General features: G+C 38.0%; 3 protein-coding genes across 3 annotated transcripts; 2 read left to right on the top strand and 1 right to left on the bottom strand.

Annotated features, from left to right (window-relative positions):
- The first annotated feature begins 325 nt into the window (after nucleotides 1-325).
- Nucleotides 326-7,055, top strand: ints14 (integrator complex subunit 14). The gene is made up of 11 exons (XM_085357473.1): nucleotides 326-910; nucleotides 1,018-1,125; nucleotides 1,281-1,436; nucleotides 2,420-2,538; nucleotides 2,642-2,784; nucleotides 3,393-3,485; nucleotides 4,015-4,159; nucleotides 4,270-4,403; nucleotides 4,774-4,892; nucleotides 6,199-6,264; nucleotides 6,362-7,055. The coding sequence occupies exons 1-11, from the start codon at nucleotides 689-691 to the stop codon at nucleotides 6,593-6,595; spliced, it is 1,539 nt and encodes a 512-aa protein (XP_085213599.1). The 5' UTR covers nucleotides 326-688; the 3' UTR covers nucleotides 6,596-7,055.
- Nucleotides 6,814-10,548, bottom strand: hacd3 (3-hydroxyacyl-CoA dehydratase 3). Its single transcript, XM_085357474.1, has 11 exons — nucleotides 10,359-10,548; nucleotides 9,551-9,593; nucleotides 9,380-9,453; nucleotides 9,078-9,242; nucleotides 8,901-8,946; nucleotides 8,688-8,798; nucleotides 8,470-8,597; nucleotides 8,258-8,370; nucleotides 7,852-7,958; nucleotides 7,621-7,752; nucleotides 6,814-7,519 (listed from the first exon to the last, which is right to left on the bottom strand). The coding sequence occupies exons 1-11, from the start codon at nucleotides 10,434-10,436 to the stop codon at nucleotides 7,443-7,445; spliced, it is 1,074 nt and encodes a 357-aa protein (XP_085213600.1). The 5' UTR covers nucleotides 10,437-10,548; the 3' UTR covers nucleotides 6,814-7,442.
- Nucleotides 10,549-10,651: 103 nt separating this feature from the next.
- On the top strand, nucleotides 10,652-17,650 carry ppcdc (phosphopantothenoylcysteine decarboxylase). The gene is made up of 5 exons (XM_085357472.1): nucleotides 10,652-10,842; nucleotides 12,777-12,872; nucleotides 13,315-13,443; nucleotides 13,539-13,707; nucleotides 16,517-17,650. The coding sequence occupies exons 1-5, from the start codon at nucleotides 10,717-10,719 to the stop codon at nucleotides 16,603-16,605; spliced, it is 609 nt and encodes a 202-aa protein (XP_085213598.1). The 5' UTR covers nucleotides 10,652-10,716; the 3' UTR covers nucleotides 16,606-17,650.
- Nucleotides 17,651-21,906: the final 4,256 nt, after the last annotated feature.

The following is a 21,906-nucleotide window of genomic DNA, read 5'->3' as shown; positions in this document are numbered from 1 at the left end:
GGTAGATACCTTGAAACGCGTCCACCAAATCTTTACTGGTCAGGGCTTTAAAGTGGGCGTTGCTTATCGGCCCGTCTTTTGTGCAAAACAAGTCGCCAAAAGACTTGTTTTGCACAAAGACTTTTTATCATCTCTAGATGATAAAAAAGTTATGTCTGCAGCCAGATCATTATTATTATCATCATTATCATTATTATTACTATTATTGTTGTTGTTATGGGTTTTGTTTTGTTTTTTTATCTCCCGGGAACTATCCGCTGATGTGTACACTAATGTCAGCCCGGACGGAAGTGCTGGTGCACAGTACACCATAACCATTGTTTAGTTAGCGTAAAAACTGAAAGGCGCGTAGGTTTTAGTAATTTTTTTTCCTGATACCGCTTCTTTACTTTGTATCTTAGGTTTTGGATAGTTATAATGTAATTTTGGTTAAATGGCAGCTGGAACATTTCATTCGTTTGCCGTAGCGTTACATAATGCTAATGTAAATTAGCCGAAAAACTAGCCAACATTAGCTAACAGTTCGGATGTTACCATATGTCCCTTCTTCTTTATCTTTACTGACGGCGCCTGTGTATTTGGTTGTTCTAGCTAAATACGCCTCAGCGACGACAACGCAGTGGAAACCGTCAGTGGGAGCATTGCAGCGGACTTCTGTTTTCATATTTGGGATCTGTAAGCGGTGAGCATGCCTACTGTGGTGTTAATGGACGTGTCTCTGTCCATGACACGACCAGTGTCATTGGATGGCATCGAAGAGTTTCAGAGGAAGAACCTGGCTGTCCACGGACTCAATATGTTGTTTGAACACATGGCCTCAAACTACCGCTTGGAGTTCACGTCGCTGATGGCCTTTTCTTCCCTGTGGGAACTCCTGGTACCTTTCACCAGAGACTACAATGCATTGCAGGTAAAGTGTGCTCATGTGACATATCTGTCTGAAAAGTCAAAGTATATTTTGTTTCCTTGAAAAGCGGTCTGATTTTGGGATTACCGTATGTTTTTTTTCCTGCACAGGAGGCTCTGAGCAACCTGGAAGACTATGACAAAACCTGTGTTGAAGCAGCTCTAAATGGAGTTAGTAATGTAGTACAGCAGGAGTGGGGTAGTGCCTGCCCCTGTCAGGTATTTGGCTAACACTTTATTCAGTATCGCCACACCTCTGTATTTATTGGATTTATTTATTGCTTATTATTGGTCGAATAGCTTTCCTGCAGTGATCTGAACCATATGTTCATATACTGAGTTATGTTTATGTACTTCTTCCATATGTCCTGTAGGTGGTGCTGGTTACTGATGGATCCCTTGGTATTGGGAAGGGGTCTTTACGCCACTCCCTCCAAACACTGAAACAACGTGGGGATGACAAGAAATTTCCTCTTCCTTTCCCTTTTCCTACCAAACTGTTCATCATGTGTATTGCCAATGCAGAGGAGGTATTGAGCCATCCTTACAGTCACATGATACCAGAAGCAGCTATCAAAAACACAATTCAGGGTCATATTGCCTGTGTTAGACACCTGTAAATCACACATTTCTGTGAACATTTTAGGATGACAGCAGTATGACAGTTGCTTTCTACCTTCACAGACTCAAACTATAGTTTTCCAGCACATAAAACATTTTGGCTTCCAACAAAGAGGCTGTCACTTCACAAAGCTGTTATTTAAAAAATAAATTTGAATACATTTTATTTTTCAAATAGCAAAAAAATAACATAAAATGTATAAACTTATAAGTATAAGTGAAATAGCACAGTCTTTTTGTGTTGACTATATGCACACTAATCATGGTTATAAATAGTCACCAACTTTGAGTCGGGGAAAACCCTGCATGTTATTAAATATCAGGTATTCATCAAATCACTTTTATTGTCACATCACATGTGCAGGTACACTGGTACAGTACATGTGAGTGAAATGTTTATCGTCATGAAATTTGTAGATGAGGTGACCTTTGATTAAAGGTTTAAGATGATTTCTCTGTCAGCATTTCAGAATCGACAGACAAAAATTTGCTATAGATAACCTCACAGCACTTATCAGTTAAAGTTTTTGTGCTATTGTATCCCAAGTGCCCGGGAAGTTTCTCATGGAGATTTTTTTAGGAGGGGGACCACACCTCATTCACTCCCTGTCATATGACTATTGTATGGCTACTTCCTTCACTCAGGTTCTTAGTTCTCATTTTCATACATGGGAATCTGCGAGGCCCAGGAGCAACCACCAGTCTTCCCCATACCACAGTCTCAGCCCTAGATCTATATTTATTCCATCTGTCAGTACCTTTCAGGAAGCATGATCAGTCTAATTGAGAATGTGGAAATTGCCATTAAATTGCAAATATGTAAAAGTTTAACTTAATCTAGCTAAATAGCCCAGCTTTGAAAAATTAGACCCACTGTCTTGTGTAATTTCAGTTACAGATGACTGATGCCATGGACAACCTGGAGGAATTACTTTGCCTTAGTGGAGGGGATGGGCAAATCTTTACTATGGAGGGACCGCTTTGCATGAAGAGTGTACAGACCATGTTTGGGTACTACTGTAACTGTTTAGATTATTCACAAAAAACATTTTAACCTCTTTCATATGTTTAGTAAGGGCATCTTTGGTCATATTCTATATCTGCATGTCCCCAGGAAGCTGATCGATCTTGTATACTCTCCCTTCCACGCGGTTTTGCACTGTGGGAATCTATCCTCAGATGTTCAGGTCTTCCCTCGACCTGAGCCTGTCGTGATGGATGAAGAGGTGGAGCCTATGCCCCGGACTGTTAGTACAGGTACTGGCTTCAGATTTTATGATTAGTTTAATTTAAGGAGGTCATGAAACATTACATGCATAAAAGCTAATTTACATCATGGAACCCTACTTTAAAAAACTGACATAGATGTAACTGTGAAGCAGGATTTAAGAAATAAGTGCTGAAGTTTTATTCTGTCAGTACGGACCATGACAACATGTGGTTGGCTGGTGGCAGCTAGTAGACTTACATTATTTTACGTTAGCTAACTAGTGAGAGAATCAATAACTCTAAGGAAAATAAAGACACTAAAACTGAAAATCCGTTTAAGGGGATCATTTTTGTGCTGGGCTAAGAAACTTAGCTGATTGCATGAGCTGATTGTGCCGCACAGTACAGCTGGTTAGAGGAGGAAAAATCAGTTTCTGACTTCATTCTGTCGGTCTGGTGATTCAAACAGTCTGTCCTCTACACTGTTCTTATTTAAGTAAACTTTAAGCACTTCTTTCACAGACAGTGTTACATCTATGTCAGTTTTTGAGAGCAGACCTCCACGATGTAAACTGGCCTTTATATGTTTAGTGTTTCGTATCCTCTTTAAATTCTTCATTTTTTTTAAACAAATCTTTCTCTTGTATGCCTTTCAGATTTGGAGATTGTGGGTTTCATTGAAATTGCTGACATTGCAAGTCCTCCTGTCATATCCAGACACTTGGTATTACCTATTGCTGTAAACAAAGGTTGGTTTTAATACTTTTGCTATGTTCCAGTTATAGAGAAATGCGGATTGGTGACATATTAGCTTTGCAGCTTGTGCACATCTCCTCGTATTTAGATGTAAACACCCAAATGTTCAAGCAGCTTTATGTTAACTCACTTAAGAAAGAAAGAAAAAAGAACTTTAGAGTTTGCTGTTGCAGAACAAATCAATTTTAGTAAATAAGGTTGATAACGAACGAATCAGGAAATGCCTCAGACTATAAGAAACCAACAAAATAGGAAGGAAGAGCAAAGCTGCTGGGAAATCCCTTGAGGTTCGAGCTTCCTTTATTTGTCATGCACACTAATTTATTTCAGTACTTCTTTAAAAAATTGCTCTCATTCTGTAATGTAAAAGATTAAAACTAACATTAATAGAAGAGATGAGAAAAACGTAAGTAAAATTGTCTAACACAGTCTAACAGCAGAAATGAAAACAAGTATTTTTTTCTGATTAATAAAGAATAGCAAATATTTATGATTTAGTTTATTATGTGTACTTGGTTTTAGATGTGGATGAAGTTGGTACGGGAACCACAGATGAGCTTGAGGAGGAACCTTCTGCCAGTCAGATGGCAGGCAAAAGTCCCAATTTTTGTGTACTTTTACATGGAAGTCTGAAGGTTGAAGGCATGGTGGCGCTGGTCCAGCTGGGGTGAGATGCAGCAGAGCTGTTATATAAACTCTTTTATATTAACCTGCACCATAAAGACTGCTATATTATGCAAACAAATTGTATATGTAGTTTGCTTTTTTGCCCCTCAGGCCGGAGTGGTACGGCATGTTGTACTCCCAGGCAGACAGCAAGAAGAAATCAAACTTGATGATGTCTCTTTTTGATCCCGGTCCGGAGCCTCTGCCCTGGCTGGGCAAGATATCACATTTGGGACCAATCTCAGGTGACTTTTTGTTTTTTTAATCTCTCCACCATGCCAAGTTTCATTGCAGATGAGGGTCAAATGAGCAAATATGAAGAGTTCTGTGTTTACAAAAGATTATATGGGGTTTCTAAGTGCACTGTCTTTAAATTTTTTTTTCTTTTTTCCCCCAGTGGCTTAAATTAATCCGGAAACCATTTTAGGGATATTCTGAAACTCTGTGTTTTATTTAACATGTGACACAATGACCCATGCACAAGTATTCCTAAAGAACAACAGACTGTGGACACGATCAAGTAGTTAATACTTCACCTGGGTTTCTCACGTGTCTCATGATGCAGTGTATTGACTGACCTCACTATGTTGTCCCGTGACCTTTCTCATGTCACAGAAGCGGCTGATAATCCCTACGGAGAGGATGACAGTAAAAGTCCATTTCCTGTACAACCACAGGTGAAACGTAGCTATGCCCAGAATGTGACCGTGTGGATTAAGGCCAGTGGACTACAGGTGAAGTAAAATTACTGCGTGAGAGTATTTTTCTCTTGAAAGTTTGGAGAAAAGACAAACATTTCATACATTTCTGTCAGTGATAAATTTATCTAATTATATTCTTTTAATGAACTGCTTTCTGTTTTTAAAAAAACCCAGAAAGCGATTAATTTCTGACATTTCTGTGTAAGAAGAAGAAAAAAAGGCTTATTTGCGAAATTGTCAAAATAGCTTCAGATTAATTTCTTGCAATTGACTAATGAGTTACTTGGCTTCTCAGAGGCTGCTCTGTTCACTGCCTCTACAGTGGGCTCAGCAAGTCTCTACTTTGTTTGAACTCTCTTCAGCAGAGCTTGGTTAATATTTATTGAAATTCTTGTTCCTGTGATTAATAATTACTCCAGGAATTTCTGGTATTTGATTTTGTCAATATTGTCGCCATCAAACAAATATTGATTCTTCAGGTCAGTCCAAGTCTGTCATTCAGAGTAATCTTTACATGACCAACTATGTAATCTTATATTAGTGAATCTTAAAAAAACAAAGGAAAATGTCATCAAAAGGTTTTTCGTTTTTGTAGTTTATTCAATAATCATTACACACGAAGTGAAATATTTCCTAAAAATATGACGAAATATTTACTATTTGATATAAATCTTGAGGCTTGTGGTTTATAGCTCATTTAAAAACGGAAATCCAGTGTCTCAGATTATTAAAATGCTTCCTAAGTTTAATCAAAAAAAGATTGACAATAAAGAAATGTCCACCTACTGTAAAGTTCATGTAAACACTCAGCACTTAGTTTGAGTGCTTTTATTATTTATCAAGGCAGCGTGGCATGGAGATGATCTGCACTGAAGCCCAGGTTGCTTTGATAGATAGATGGCCGATAGTGCAGCTTGTCTGTGTTTCTCATCTTCCTGACATTATCTCACAGATTCTCTTTGGCATTTAGATCAGATTAGTTGGCTATAGTCATGCACAGTAATAACATTGTCAGCAAACCATTTGCTCATAGATTTAGCAATGTGTGCTTACTCCTGCTGAAAAAGGGAAATCTGCATCTCACTGAAGCTTATCAGAAGATCTGCGCATAGAGTACTCTAAAATCATCTTGTAGATGGCTGTTAACTCTGTACTTAACAAAACGGTGAACCAACAATTTCCAATACAGATCAACTAATAAATATTCTACTAATTGAGATACTGGATTTCAGGTTTTCAAGCCGTAATCACTAAAACTAATATAAAAACATTTCATTGGTCAAAACATTTAAGGGGCCTTTTGATTCATTGACTCGTTTTTTATGCTGTCATTGTACAGACTGATGTCCAGAAGATCCTGAGGAATGCCAGGAAACTGCCAGATAAAACTCAGACCTTCTATAAGGTAAGATTAGCTGGAGTGGCTCTAAACTATAATTTTTAAAGCTATGTTTGTTTTTTTCCAAAAATGAAATGTTATATTTTCATTTTGATTCTGACAGGAGCTGAACCGTCTACGTAAGGCTGCTTTGGCTTTTGGTTTCTGGGAGCTCCTGAAGGGAGTTGCCGATCTGCTGGAGAGAGAGTGCACCATGCTGCCAGACTCGGCACATCCTGATGCTGCTTTCCAGCTCTCCCACGCTGCACAGCAGCTTAAATTGGCCAGCACTGGTGACTCCCAGTATGCTGCTTTTGATCACAACATTGTTCCCATGCACACGGATTTCTCAAGTTGAGCCGCATCCGAATTTGTATGAATGAACTCAAAATATCATAGGCTCCGCCTGCGTGGACCAATGTGCTGCAGTGTTGCATACACCCTGTAAAGACGTTCACGGGATTATTTTACGAAGTCATCTTTGGGATTCAGTGTTGTTTTGTTTTTATAAATGTTCCTTTGTAGGAATCTTTTGACACAATAACCACATTAAAATTAGGTTTTTATTCATTGTCAAATAACTGCCACATTTACAGAACAGAGTAAACAGCTATTAATGTTGGCATTCGTAATTCAAGTGCAAATAATAAAAAAGCAGCCAGAAAAAACCTGTTACAATTTAACATTGCTCCTTGAAGGTTGTTGTTGAGCACAATGGACACTTTTTTTTTTTAAGCAGTCTGGTTATTTGTCCCTGAGCTTTGTGGAATGGCTTGGAATTGTGAAATTATAACCAAGAGCTTATCATGTGGAATGATGACTTGTTTTCTTTATACATATGGCAGTGACTGAATATGAAATGATAACAGGGTTTTCTTATCAGTGCTTCTCAAAATAGCGCTGCGTGGGAGAAAAACAAGACTAAGAGCGGGGGGGCACTATCACACAGGTGCTATGGAAATGTACCGGTATGTGTGTGCAAACTTGGTCACCAATAAGTTTGCTCGATGCAGTATTTCTGTACTCATTGCACATCTATTGTGTTAATAATAGCCATAAAGGAAGTCATTTTAGTTTTTATATGGACAGGCTGTCAAAAATTGAGTTGATAATAAATTTGACATAAGGATGATGATTATTAAAAACAAAGGTCGAGGAATAAGCAGGCAGCAAAGGTGTTCAAGGAATGCTGTTGGTGTTGAGTCTCAATTTGCTTTCCTCTTTTTGGTCCGGAAGCGCCTCTTCCTCTGCTTGTAAAGGTGGCTAAAGTTGATAAAAAGTCCTTTTGTGGGGGGGGAGGGGGAACCAAGATTAATATCAGAGCAGCAGTGGTTAAGTTAGAATATATGTGTCATGTGAGAGACAGTTCATGTGGGGACTTACCCAAAAACATAAGAACAAGATAAATGTACAGGAAGTAAGAGAAGCTGACAGAGGTGCCAATCACTTTAGTCAGAGGAATGCTGAAGAGTTTAGATTCATCAAAGATGGGGATGGACTGGATCACTGCAAGAGCTACGTGGGATTGAGAGATAAGAGTATATATAATAGAGTCTATAAACATGTTTGCATGTTTTTTATATCAAATTTTGTTTAAAAAAAAAAAAAGCCTACCTTCAGCTAAAACACCTAGTGGATACAGTGGCATCCAGACAGTATACCGCAGCCAAGTGAGGGTTTTCCACTCTGTATTGAAACAGCCCAGCATGTAAAAGGGATACCTGAAAAAGGATGAGCATGTTGGTTAAGGGGAAAAAAAGTCATGCTCCAAATAAAATTACACAAAGTTGCATCCACAGTTACACATTCTTATAAAATTATAGCTCAGATGCAACTGCTACTTGCCTGTTTCAAGGCTGAAATGTGAATAAAATCTAACAAAAAACTGTAACTGTTCCAAACATTTGCAAAGCTCTAAATCTTATCCAATTTTAGTTTTATTTAAATACAACTGGCTAAAGCTGTACTATATATCACTAGATGACTGTTTACTGTAGACAGTAGGAAAATGCATACTTGCCTAAAAATCTCAATAGCACTCCACAGATAGAAAACAAAGAACACAACTGGCTTGTGGTGCATTTCCTCCAGACTACCAAAAATGATGAAGAGGATAAAATTCCTTCCGACCACCTAGTGCACAAACAAAAGATGTGTATTGGTGCTCAATCTGTAACTTTAGGAAACTTGAACTCAGGCAAAAAAACAAAACAAAAAAAACCCATCCCATACCTGTATAAGAGTTGGTATAACACCTGTCTTGACTACACCAAAAGCAGCATTCAGGACCTCTACTAATGCCAGGATCTGGCAGAAGAACATCACATCCGAAATTGTGTGAAATGTGTCATAGAGGGAATCTGAAAAGAGTTTTGAACGGACATGTTTTAACCAGTTTTCTGTGAAGTAAGTGACACTTTCAGCTTCTCCTGTGTAATATATTTTCACACCTATGCCAATGATAAACAGGCGCACTGTCATGTTGACAAAGATCCATGAAAAACCAAGAAACTGGACCAGGTTGTACACAATCAAGAACACAGTTTTCAGGCTGACGAACCCTGAAATATTTCAAAGAAATTGGAAAATTGTATCAGCAGTTTTCCCTTCAAAGCCATCTGATAAAACAGAATGTTCAAGTGCAATATATTATCTGCACCCACCTTCTTCTTTTTGTCTTGAAGCCTTCAGCCTGTTCTTTTTCTCCTCCTTTTAAAAGTATTTAAAAAATGAAAATAGTACAGTCTTTAATCAATTATTTTAGTCATACTGACATTTTTTAATCTTTATCTGCGAGTGTCATCTAGTAACAATTGTCAAATGCCAAGTTGTACTCTTACCTTTTCTCTGATTTCCATCTCAGCGTCTGACTCGTCCAGCCAGCGATCAAAGTCCGGTGCCAGGAAGACAGGTTTACGCTCCCGGAGAGTCAGCCTTTCCCACCAACCTCGCTGTATTTTGTGCACTGTAATGTTCACCTGCCGCTGTGTGGACTTGTAGCTGACCTACAGGTTCACGCAATGAGCACAAACAGGAAAACCAAAGAAAGGAAAGGAAAAGATTTAAGAGCAATCTTAAAGTTATTCTGTCTATAGATATATTTCTGATCCCACAAGATAAATTATAGAATTACTCAGCATACCTGTGGCTTTACTGGTAAGAGGAAGTCCAAGCTGAACTTGTACTCATTTTGTCCTTTTGCACCATGCCCCTGGGCTACAAACAGGATATCACAAATGAAATGCCACAAAAATATTTTTAAAAATATGTCTTTAATCACCAAATGCAAATGAAATCCGTGAATCCATGTCACCTGAAAAGTGAAGGACATTTTCATCCACGTGGACGTCAATATTCTGCAAAAACACAGGCAAAGGATAAGCATACTTCCTCGCTAGATCAAGAATTTTTTTACTTCCTGTTAACAGAAACCCGAAACAAAGATATTAATCTTATGTTACATATTACCGTGACAAACTATATTGCAAAACACATAGGATATTTAATTACCAGGTAAAATAAGTGGTTAAAAAGTCTCTAACCTGAATCTTCTGTTACATGATCAGAAATAGAGTTAAGTGCTATAAAAAGAAGAAGAAAACGAGTGCTGAGAAGCCCTCCTGTAGCATGTAGTATGGGATGATGTGATATCTACAGGTGTAACAACACCTGTCCCTCACACATAACCCCACGAGCGCCGCGTGAACAATGCTACCACCCCCACCCACCCCGCCTTCCGAGTAGTTCCAACGGGTATTTTTAGGACTTTTCACCCATGTGATTAACTGTTAACACGAATATTCTTAAAATCAACAGGTTTTAAAAACAGGTTCGAACAGGTTGTGTGGCTTTAGACGTACTACATAATGAACGAAGGACCTCAACAGAGAGCTTTGTATGGATCAGTTATCAGATAAGAGATCTCAGTTCTCATACAGTATGCAAATAGTACAGCTATCCAGCAGGATAACGTTTACAGGAACCTTTCGTCTGTATTTGCATTGCTTCCCATTTACCATCAGAGGCCCAAACACAAGGCTTAAAAAAAAAAAGAAAAAAAAAAGTCAGAACCATGCTAAAGCGTTTTGCCCGTGACAAGCAACTGCAGGAGGTACTCTCACCTGAACATCTGTCAGCTCAACTCGCAGGTAAATGTCTTCATGGCGTTGAGCCCAATAAACAAGAGGTGTGAGTGCCATTATTGCGTTTTTGATCAGTTTTTTTTAATCGGGCAAACAATGAATGAACGCTCCACGCTTCATGCTAGCTGCCCTGGAAGGACTTTAGCAATTACCCAGAATATTCTTCGAACGTGCGCGCTCTCCACTGATCAGTGCTGAGACGCGCTCGTGCAGGAGGCACAAACGTTAGACGTGCTCTTCCCTGATTGGCTAAGTGAATATTTACGGTGTCACAGGAACGCGACAGGTTGTCTAATTTTTCTTTTGGCAGTTTGCTAACAGGCAGCAAGACGACCATATGTCAAGTTTAAAAACTGATTTGTTGAAAACTTCCGGGACATTTAATGTCCTTGTTGGAGTGACAGGAAGCGTCGCAGCCTTGAAACTGCCTCTTTTGGTCTCCCAGCTTCTTGAACTCTCCGGGGTGAGTTGCTTCATATTAGTTAATGTTTGCATATCATGAATGTTTCTATTTTCCCCGTACATAGTTAGCAAATAATAGCACAAGCATCTATATACATTTATTGTTTATCTAAGTGGCATAATACGCATAAGCTCACCTTTACCGCAAGATGGGGATGTTAGGCAGCATCGCTACAAACGCAGTATATTCTAGTTATTAAATAAACAGAGCAAATCTGAGCCAGCAATATCTGCCTGTTAATTAAAAACCACAACGGTCGTCCATGAAAATAGAGAAAACGACATTTGAAGACGTAAATGTTAAACGGGGATAATATATGACAGTGTTGGTATTAGTGTGGGAAAGGTTTTGCAATATACTAAATAAAGTGTGTTAGGACTTTTGTAGTAAACAGGGTGATGAAGCTATGCGTTTGCATAGCAATGCAAATAGTTTTAAATTGTATGTGTAATAGCTAATACCTGTAGAGAGAAATATTTGGCCTGTCAAACTAAGAATAATTGCTTCATTTGAGTTTAACATGCGAGAATATGCATGGATGCACATCCCATGGAGCAGAGAGACATAATGCCCCAATCAGTCAATTTAATTTCCAACAAAATGATGTGGGATCACGGATGTCACTGGAAGCAGTAATGTCTTGTAAACATCATTCTTTTTTAAATTAAACAGTCAGTTGTAGGAAAATCTTCTCTGTAACAACTAGTATGACGTATTTATTTACTTGAGAAAGAATGAACACTTCACCTGCTCAAGCCCTGCTAATTATAAAACAATTGATGAATTAATTCAAGCATACTAGTGGTAGTGGTAATTGTTTAAAAAAATACTCTATAATAATGTAAAAACTTAGAGTAAACAGAAATTCATACCTATGTAGACTCTATCTGCACTCACTTGCTACTTGGTTAGGTACACCAATTAAGCTGCTTTTTAATGCAAATATCTATTTAGCCAATCCCATGGCAGCAACTCAAGCATTTAGGCATGTAGACATGGTCAAGATTACCTGCTTAACTTCATCTGAACATCCGAATGGCAATGAAAGGTGATTTAAGTGACTTTGAACGTAGCATGTTTGTGGGCCGCAAACAGGTTGTTCTGAGTATTTCAGGAACTGCTGATCTACTGGTATTTTCCCACTCAATCATCTCTAGGGTTTACAGAGAATAGCCCAAAAAAGAGAAAATGTCCAGTGAATGGTAGCTTTCTGGGTGAAAATGCCTTTGTGACGTCCAGGGTTAGAGGAGAGTAATTCAAAATCCTCATGTTACAACCATGGTACTAGAAGAGTATCTCTCAATGCACAACTCATCGAACCTTAGCCAAAACCCCACCCTGTGCCATGCCTGTCAGCTAGACATTGAAAAATGAGGCTACAGTTCATACAGACTCACCAAAATTGGACAGAAGAAGTTTGGAAAAATGTTCAAATGGTAGGGTGGGAAATTGGTATAAAGATCATAAAACATGGATCCATCCCGCCATGTCTCAATTGTTCAGGCTGAAGGTGGTGTTATGTTGTGGGGGATATTGTCTTGGCACACTCCAGGCCTCTTAGTACATTTAAGTCATCATTTAAATATGTCTATCATTTATGACCACAGAGTACTCATCTTCTGATGGCTGCTTCCTGCAGGATAACATGCCATAAAGCTCAAATCATGTTAAACTGGTTTGTGAACATGACAGTGAATCCATTGTACACAAGTGGCTTTCAGGCATCCACAGTCATCAGATCTCAATTTTAAATGGGATGTGGTGGAAAAGGAAATTCATACTACTGATGTGTGTCTCCCTCCCTTTTCCCCTTATCTATCTATCTCTCTATCTCTCTATCTCTCTATCTCTCTATCTCTCTCTCTCTCTCTCTCTCTCTCTCTCTCTCTCCTGCAGTCACTGTCATTTATGTCATTTATGTTGTCATGCTGTAGGTGGATGTACGTGTAGTCACTACAGAGCATGCCAAGCACTTCTATAATTCTGCTGAGGTGTCAGTCAAAATCTACAGTGACGAGGATGAATGGGAGGTAATAACTAACTCGAGTATGATATTCTAATGTAGCCATTATTACACTGAAAACATATATAGCTATATATATATATATATATATATATATATATATATATATATATATATATATATATATATATATATATATATATATATATATATATATATATATATATATATATATATATATATAGAAAAGACAAATTAACATGACATATATAATCAATATGAAGGTCAGCTTGGGCTCTTCAAATAAAATAGGTGAAGGAATACTGTACAGTGCCATACTGAGCAAAATGAAATGTGGTATGAGTTGCCCATTATTAACTTGAAAACACTGGAGTTACTTGTGAGAATTCTGAGACATAAAAACACTGGTTTAACTTGTGCATTCCAGACAGAAGTGAAGATGTGACTGTGTAACTGGATGCATTTCAAACAGCATGTCTCTCATTTAGCTGTGGAAACAGAGATCTGATCCTGTGCTACACATTGAGCTAAGGCGTTGGGCAGATCTACTTGTCATTGCCCCTCTTGATGCCAACAGTCTTGGAAAGATTGCTAGTGGTATTTGTGATAATCTGCTGGTAAGAAGATGAAACACTAAAGATTTTGCAAATAATCATTTATTGCAGAATTTCTGTGAAATGATTTCCAGGTTTATGTGTATTTGTCATTTCAGACGTGTGTGGTAAGAGCCTGGGATACCAGTCGTCCTCTTCTCTTCTGCCCTGCAATGAACACAGCTATGTGGCTGCATCCTATTACAGCCCAGCAGGTATCCAGACTGAAAGAGTTTGGATATGTGGAAATCCCCTGCGTTGCCAAAAAGCTAGTGTGTGGAGATGAAGGTGAGTTTTAATATGAGGAGGAACTAAATATATTTAACCTTTGCTAATATTTACTCAGACTCTCAGGTCGTTGGAAATTGAAAAAGGGTTGAAATTTACATATTTTACTTAGAACTTAGAATTATGCAACAGCAGACATCATATTCTCACATTTGTGAGCCTTACTCAAGTGAGTATCTTACAATTTCCTTAAAAAAAGACTGACATGATTATTATGGCTTTAAAATAGCTGGAGATTAATATTCACACATGCCATGGAGCCAGTGACTTATTTTACTACACCCATCTTGGACTTTGTCTTTATTTATTTATTTATTTATTTATTTATTATTACTGTAAACCCGTAACTGTATCTGTAGCTCATATATTTGCCATTATATATTTTTTATACTCCAGGTGTCTTCACCTGGAGTATAAAAACTCATGCACGTCTATATGATTGGACTACTTTTTGCAGTCAGGGGAAATTCCCCCCTGATGGCAGTTTAAAAAAAAATGCCTCTTTAAGGATGAATGTGGGTTACGTCCTCCTTTTATATATAGTATATAGCAGGAGCAAACACTACTTGAACTGCGCAGGCAAGAAACGTGACAGTAGTGAGTAAATCATATGACATCAGGGGTCCAAAGGTGAATAAGGAGAGTGGCATGTAACAGTGATTAGACCAGGTGACACACAGCATCACAGGCAGATAAAACAAGAGGTCAAATCTCACCTTTAAAAAAATAGTTTCAAAGGCTAGTTTTTCTACCTTCTTCCTTAACACAAATTCTCCTTCACCAGTTGTGTTGATTTCAGTGTCCTGTGGCTGTAAAAAGTACACTATGTACCAGCACACTGTGACTATTAGCTGCTATAGGTAAACAGACCTTATTCCAAATCACATGCCACATGCTTCCTTTTTTTCTGATAAGGTGACTTATCCCAAGGATGATTTTAGATTAAAGTGGCTCGTGAATTGCTCTTAATTACCAGGCACAGTAGCCAGCTGTGTGTGAGGTCATATCAACCTGCTCAGTGCTCATTGTTAAACTGTGTCACATAACTTGACATAGTAAGTTACCTACGAGAGGCATATTTTAGTTCCTTTCCAAAGACACTGTACTTAAGAGATAACTGTGGTACAAAGGGATTATCCAAGAACATCTAAAACTGCCTCCTTCCCTTTTTTGTATCAAGGACTTGTTTTTCATTCTGTCATGTGGCTAAGCAAAGTATTAAGAGACTTGGACAAACTATGTGAACATCTTACCAGTGTTTAGATTTACTAGGATGACATGGCATGTCTTACAATGCAGGTAGTTTCAAGAATAACCCAGCACTCAAACTCACCACAAGATAAAAATGAATAGGCCTTGATGGAAAATGCTACACGTATTTGACACCATTTTCTGTGGCTCTGGTAGAAGCTACTTTTTGTGTTGCGTGTGTTGTTGTGATCAACCATGCACTCTAAAGCAGTAGCTTTTATAGCACTGTTATAGCATAAATAGCAACCAAGTGAAATGTATAGATCGTACAAGTTCTAAAGTTGGCATCACATACTTGTAGTTCATGTGCTTTAAGACTTATGGTGCGATTTGTAAATGCAAAAACTTGTGTTGCATGGTCTATTTTTGTATAAGGTGCTACCATTTTATCTACTTAACTCTTCACAACTTCCGTTCATTTCATTTTTCTTCCCCGTTAATACAATTTGTTGTTTTTTGCTAACTGGAGCTTATCTCCTAAAATGCTTGGATGGCTAGATACCAATGCTGACAGCACTGCTGATACTTAGCGTTCATATTTAACATGCTGTGTGAGGCTGCTGCATCTGCTAAATCTATATCTGTAGCAGGTGTGTCGACTACTTTATTCTGAGAAATTATTTCTGGAAAAAACACTGTCCACAGCTGCAGTGTCCACCTTTAATATAACCTAGTATAAATAACTATAGTCCATGGTAAGTATTGATTATCCTGCTTCTAGTTACCCTAGGCTGCTGTTTATTAAGCTGTGTTTTCAGCTAAGTCAAAAGAAGTTTCCTATTAACATCCACTAAGAGTACAGGAAAGTATAAATAAGCATAGAAAGTGCTAATATAAGGAACTGAAAGTACTAATTTTAATGACTTAGTCTTATAGCAAGTGCAAAGAAAGTTGGACAGAAGACAAAAGGCTAGAAATAGATTCAGTGGGAACAACTTCCCTTCACAATGTTTTTCAAGGATATCTAACACTGGACTTTTTAATGTCATGTTTACGTCTTGGCTTTGTAAACCACTTTCTGTGTAGTGGAAAAGTAATGAAGTGTCACCTAGATTGTATAACTCAGTTTAAGACATTGATTGATACTATGTCAATTCATACAGTTGACCTTGGTACATTAATCTAATGACTAAAGTGTGCGTGTTAGTCCCCATAGGGAGATAGTTCCTCTGCATTTAACCCATTTACCCAGTGAAGCACAAACATGTGCAGATGTACACATGGATACAGTTAAAGCTTCAAAATTCTAATCAATTCATCTATTTTGGAGATGTACTGCATAAAGTGTTATAAAAGAATAAATAAAATGGTGGAGCTGTGCCTATGAGTTTTGTTGCTAATAGTGCTGTCTTTTTGATTCATCGGTGGGGTTTGGCTCAGATTTATATGCAAACAGCTTGAGTGTAGTGTAGTGTATTTATGAATGTGAAGAATGTGCATGAGCATTTGCATTGCAATCGTGTACATGTCTTCTTTGTATTTTCCTTCAGGCACTGACTGATTTATAGTTTTCTGCAGAAGACATTTGTATAGCTCATAATTCTTTGTTTTTCCATAGGTAAAGGTGCCATGGCAGAAGTATCGACAATTGTCAGTCTTGTCAAAGAGTATCTTCAGAAACCAGATGAGTCATCTTTGGAAGCATGAACGTCATATTGTACATCCAAGCAAACACAAAAGGCCAAAGAAAAACAAACACTATGCCTTGTTGTTGGATTTGTCAAACTGCCACGGTCCAACACACCCATGGTAAACTCATTTACTTGCTTTCACCTGTTTTACTTCATAAATTCACTTCTTAGAATGTGTGGGTGTCTCCAGAACATCATGACTGGCATCTCTCTAAATCCTCTTTTGGTATTGTTAAACCTGTTGGGGCACAGCAGCTTTACATTTCAAAGACGTGCATTGACTTTTTCAACATTAATTCCCATCATATCACCTCTGGAGCCTGATCATCCCAGAGGTTAAAAACAAAAAAGTTGGTAGTGTGAGACGTTAATTTTTAGCTGTCACCATCAGTTTTTTGAGGTACATTTTAAACAGTTTTGTGTTGGTTTTTTTTTGTATATTTATTTTGTTTAGATAGTAACACATTATTTGGTATCCCAAGTAACATAAAAGATAAGGTAGCAACAGCTGCATCTCTCAGAGATGACATGAAAGTGCGTTTTGTATTATGCATTTTTTCCTGACTTGAACAGACAGTTTGAGCCTGTTTACGATGTGCTCGACTTGTTTTTCCTGGAAAGGCTTTCCTCTGAATTTACCTTTGTTTATTCTTTTTGTTTAATGTTAGCTGACGTATTCAGATATAGATATAAGGATAATGAAAACTGCAACATGCCACATTACTGTTTGCTAAGTACCTCTCTAAATGAACATCTAATAATATACCTGTTAAAAAGGCCATATTTATACTCCAAGCTGTAAAATGTGTGATTATACATTTTGTTTATTTGCTAAAGGAACTGAAATTGTTGTCATTATCAAAGGTAAAGAGACAAAAGTGCAACAAGTTAAAATTTCAGTCATGTATTCCCATCAGATTCATGAAAGCCATTGTAATTTGGGGTTTTCTATGGGTTTTAATTAGTTCTTTGAAGTGTCCTTTTTCCAGGATCGATTATTGAGCATAATCAATCATATCAGACATACAGGATGTGCCTTTAATGACTTAAAAAAAACAAAACAAGAATTGGGTGCATGATCATTTCTAACTCTGGTTGTTTTCCTTTTAAGCATAGTCCACACATTTTCATTAGGGTCGGGGAAGGTGATTCCTGAAGCTTGCTTTATCTATTCCAAAACCAGGTTTAGTTTTTGGATTGTTGTCCTGTCCAGCTCTTGATTTGAGAAAAAGTTGGCGAATTTGGAGGTAGTCCTCCTCCTTTAATATTCTGCCAGTATTGCTGGAAGCAAAACAGCCCCAGAGCATGCTGCTACCACCACCATGCTTGACAGTTGCTACAGTGTTTGTCCATTTGAAAGCCACACCTGTGCTCCTCCAAACATACCTCTTTATTGTCTCAATCTTTGTCACATCTTTGACCATAAAACTTTTTTCCAGAAGGCTTGTTCACATGTGGACAGCTGCAAATATCAGTCGAGCTTAAAGGTGTTGCTTTTGGAGGAGGAGCGTCTTTCTTGGTTGGCACCCTCTCAGTCACTAAAAGTTGTAATCAGTCGCTAATGACGAGTTATTAGACCTTGGCTTTGTCGACCTAAGACACTGTAGAACCTTCAGCACCAATTATTAAAAAATGTAAGTAAGTGCATGTATATGTTTGAGCCTGCATTTATATTTTGACCCTGTCAAATCCAAAATGAATTCTTGTTTTTTTGTTTTTTAAAGTCACTGAAGATGAATGGTGAACAATCATTCCACTCTGGGAATTTTTAAAATAATAAAAAGCCCAAAATTACCATGACATTCATGCCCATGGTGTGTATATGTAAGCTTGGTTGTTCATATGTGTGTGTATATAAAATAAATGATAAAATATAATGCTGATTCAGACTGCACTTCTCTGTTCTGGGCTCTGTATGATATTAGTGAGAGATCCTTTAGATGGTCATATGGGGAACCATGACAAAAGGAAAAATATAGAATTGCAAATGAGTATAAAAGCATTGCATGAAACAAAAAGTCATTAAATCCATGTTCTGGCCATGTCATACATTATAGCAGGGGTGTCAAACTCAAATACACAGTGGGCCAAAATTCAAAACTGGAACAAAGTCGCGGGCTAACATTAATATTTATTTAAAAAAAAAATCTTCCTCCAGATATAAAAATGAATCTTTTCTTATGGACTCAAACAAGTTTTGCTGAAAAACTGAATTTGGAACAAGCATAGCTTAATACTAAACAATATATATATTAGCTGTATAATACCAGTAGGCCAGCTCTAATAGTAATTTGGTATGGCTTCGCGGGCCAAATGTAATTAGGCTGCGGGCCAAATTTGGCCCGCGGGCCAGAGTTTGACACCTATGCATTATAGTGTGAACAACATCCTTCTTATTTAATTCTATAGATGCTGTCCTGGTGCCTCTGGGGATTAATTATCTGACACAAGGCAACAGAAACTCTTTTCCCACCAGGCAGTTTGACAGACTGGTTTTACTGCAGAACCACATAAAATAAAACTGTCATGATACGGAAATCCTTGACTTGGTAACAACGATACATCCTCATTTTGTTTGTGCATTTTTGGAAATTTTCTTTATGTTTGCTTTAAGATGGTTTGAGCTTTTTAGAACAACTTCCCCAAATGCTTTTACAAGATGTCCAAAGGGCAAAAGTGACGAAACCCATGGATCGCATTAGTGTAAGACATGTTTATCTTTGTGAAAGCCCTCTATCTCCTAACAAAGTGAAACATCCAGGTCTGGATTGTGTCCAGAGAAAACAGACGGTACACAACTGTCTTACTTGTAATAAACTGAAAGTGCACCTGGCAGGTGGCAGTTGTCTGGAGTAGTGTTATGTTGGGACAAGTAGGCCTACCCCCCATTTAAGAGATCAGGATACTTTGTATTGCAATCTAAGTCAGCCACGTCATGCTGTACATTATGTTTATCATTTTATGTTTTCTTCCCCCCCCCCCCCTATGATAGGGATCTATGGTGTTATTTTGAACTGCTCAAATTTTCCTGGTCACACAGCACTAGGAAGTCTCTTTATTTCCTTGTCATCAAACTGAACTTGTCTCTTTAGCATTAATACCTCCCGTCTCTACTGAAGAGAAACCCTCTCTTCTAATTTGCAGCTGCATGCTGCATGTTTTGTGTGTGTGCATTTTTGTTCTGTTTATTTTAACTTTTCTAGGCTGTGTAGAGGGTAATATTTTATCGTACTTTTTTCCTGCTTCCTCCAAATCCAGTTGGACTGGAGAGAAATTTGGCTTGCAAATAACTGAGGGGATTGTTACTGTTGAGCTGTCGAGGTTGCAGCACATGGAGCGATGTGAATGGCTCCCCAAATGAAAAGCATCCTTCCCTGAGCCATAACCTGTCCTGCTGCTATTGGCTGCTGGCTGATTCTGTTAATGAGGCTAGAGAAATATTACATCAGCCATTCTGACAAGGGGAGTGTCATCCTGGCCTTGATATCACTGTGGGGGAGCATGCAGCTTGCAGGTGTGCTTAATGGGAATGAACAGTGTGTTCTAAGAACTGGGTGCATATCATGAAAACTTCAGATAGGTGATATGAAATGGCCAAAGTTCCACTTGCAAAAACAATTTTTTTCCCAGCTGCCAGTTTAACACATGCTTAACTAAAGATAGCTCCCAAATATCACAATCAATTGAACCTATTGTGTTATTTGCAAGAATTCACCGTCTGAAACCGAGGAGTTTCTGTAAGTACACACGATACCGTCAGCAAGAAAGTGACTCTGCAACATACCAGCTCATCACATGACAGTGTGTTGTCATATTTCAGCAGTGATGAACAGTTAAACCCTAGCTGTATCAGTTACTTAAAAGATTAGTCAACTAACTGGTATTAGTACAATTTTAGTTCAAAGCAAGCTCAAACCTTTTAAAATGAATCAGTACTTCCCTTCATATAATAGCAGCCATATTTATTCAGATAGACATCTACAAACACGAGACAAAAGTAGACAAACTAGCATGCAAGAATAACAAGTCCGCAAATCTTAAAACCAGAAGGATCAGAAACGGGAGCGATTTCAAAACATCAGATAGTGAGATTTTAAAATGTCCTGGGGCTGTAAAAATACATTTGCAGTTCATTGAGTTTAAAAGGTCCAATGTACCTAAGCCATATTTATTTCTTGCTGGGAGTGTATATGTGGGACATGTTTAAGCATAACCTTAAACATTTAACTTTACCACAGTTATATTAACTGTAGACACAATCATAACTTCAGTTACTTTAATCCTGTTACTATAGCTATTAAAATGTGGATTCATTTTTGTAGTTGTCTACTGAAAGCTGAGTGTTGTCTTTGCTGTGATGTATCAGAATTATACAGGTTAACTGTCTCATTAGGAGAAAAAATATCATTTGAACATCATATGACTCCTGCAACAAATTTCCTGTCAACACAGTATAGGGTGAGGCTGTGTGTCAATATGTATGCACTTTCACTAACACATCTGACACAAGTGTCTGATGCAACCCAAGCAGTCTCTAGGCTCAGTGTGTGTTTGTGACCTCTGGGAATGTTTAAGCGTGTTTCATCAGAAACTGCATCCTGAGAGATCACCTGCTCTGCTCCCTGTGTCACCACAGCTTGCTTTACCCACTCTGAGATGCTTAAAAGTGGTAAACACCATGCACATTCACTCAGGAGTGTGTTTTATGTGCATAAATAATATTTTGTATTATTTATGCACACTTTCCTACACTTTACACACAGATAAATTTATAGATGTACATCTTATGTCAATCACAGTGTGTGGTGGCTTTAGAATTTACTCTAAAAGCTCTCTTACAGACCACAAACCTGGAAAGGCTGTAATCTGTGTATATAATCTGACTTGGACTAGTTAAGAATTAGTCAGCATTTCCCACACGCTTCTGGATTTGAGTCAACCACGCACGGCTGGTGCATTTATTGCTTTCTTTGTATGCCTTCTTTCATCTGGGATACAACCCTTTTGTAAAGAAAATGTGACCCATGTTGGTAAAGCCTTCACTGAAATTCTCTATCTTAAAACATTCATATCTGTATATGTATGCATATTTAAAACAGGGAGGTCTCACACAGGGAAATGCCCACTACAAATGCAAAACTGCAGATTCCATTGCGAGTTAATTTGTGCGGAGCTATCCGTTATAAAGGGGCAGCCGTTTGGGCCTCTTTAAATAAAAACATGATCAAATCAATCAGTATCTTTTCATCCTGTGCAATCATTTACAGACTTGGCTCCCAGCAGTTGTTCTAAAAGTGTCTAAGTTATTTCTGACCTA

Source organism: Diplotaxodon limnothrissa, linkage group LG7 (genome assembly GCF_057381915.1).
Source record: "Diplotaxodon limnothrissa isolate DT_005_m linkage group LG7, D_limnothrissa_male_GT1.1, whole genome shotgun sequence".
Classification (NCBI taxonomy): domain Eukaryota; kingdom Metazoa; phylum Chordata; class Actinopteri; order Cichliformes; family Cichlidae; genus Diplotaxodon; species Diplotaxodon limnothrissa.
Note: the sequence above shows the minus strand (reverse complement) of the source record. Positions and strands in the feature narration are given on the sequence as shown.

What these genes read in the sequence shown, in the direction of transcription:
- hacd3 (XM_085357474.1), bottom strand. Translation starts at nt 10,436, where the DNA reads ATGGCACTCACACCTCTTGTTTATTGGGCTCAACGCCATGAAGACATT. An exon ending in TTCAAGACAAAAAGAAGAAG is followed by an intron (nt 8,799 to 8,900) that starts GTGGGTGCAGAT and finishes GAAATATTTCAG; the next exon opens with GGTTCGTCAGCCTGAAAACT. An exon ending in CCTGTTTATCATTGGCATAG is followed by an intron (nt 8,598 to 8,687) that starts GTGTGAAAATAT and finishes AACTCTTTTCAG; the next exon opens with ATTCCCTCTATGACACATTT.
- ints14 (XM_085357473.1), top strand. Translation starts at nt 689, where the DNA reads ATGCCTACTGTGGTGTTAATGGACGTGTCTCTGTCCATGACACGACCA. An exon ending in GTATTGCCAATGCAGAGGAG is followed by an intron (nt 1,437 to 2,419) that starts GTATTGAGCCAT and finishes GTGTAATTTCAG; the next exon opens with TTACAGATGACTGATGCCAT. An exon ending in ACATTTGGGACCAATCTCAG is followed by an intron (nt 4,404 to 4,773) that starts GTGACTTTTTGT and finishes CTCATGTCACAG; the next exon opens with AAGCGGCTGATAATCCCTAC.
- ppcdc (XM_085357472.1), top strand. Translation starts at nt 10,717, where the DNA reads ATGTCAAGTTTAAAAACTGATTTGTTGAAAACTTCCGGGACATTTAAT. An exon ending in AGCTTCTTGAACTCTCCGGG is followed by an intron (nt 10,843 to 12,776) that starts GTGAGTTGCTTC and finishes GTCATGCTGTAG; the next exon opens with GTGGATGTACGTGTAGTCAC. An exon ending in GTGACGAGGATGAATGGGAG is followed by an intron (nt 12,873 to 13,314) that starts GTAATAACTAAC and finishes TCTCTCATTTAG; the next exon opens with CTGTGGAAACAGAGATCTGA.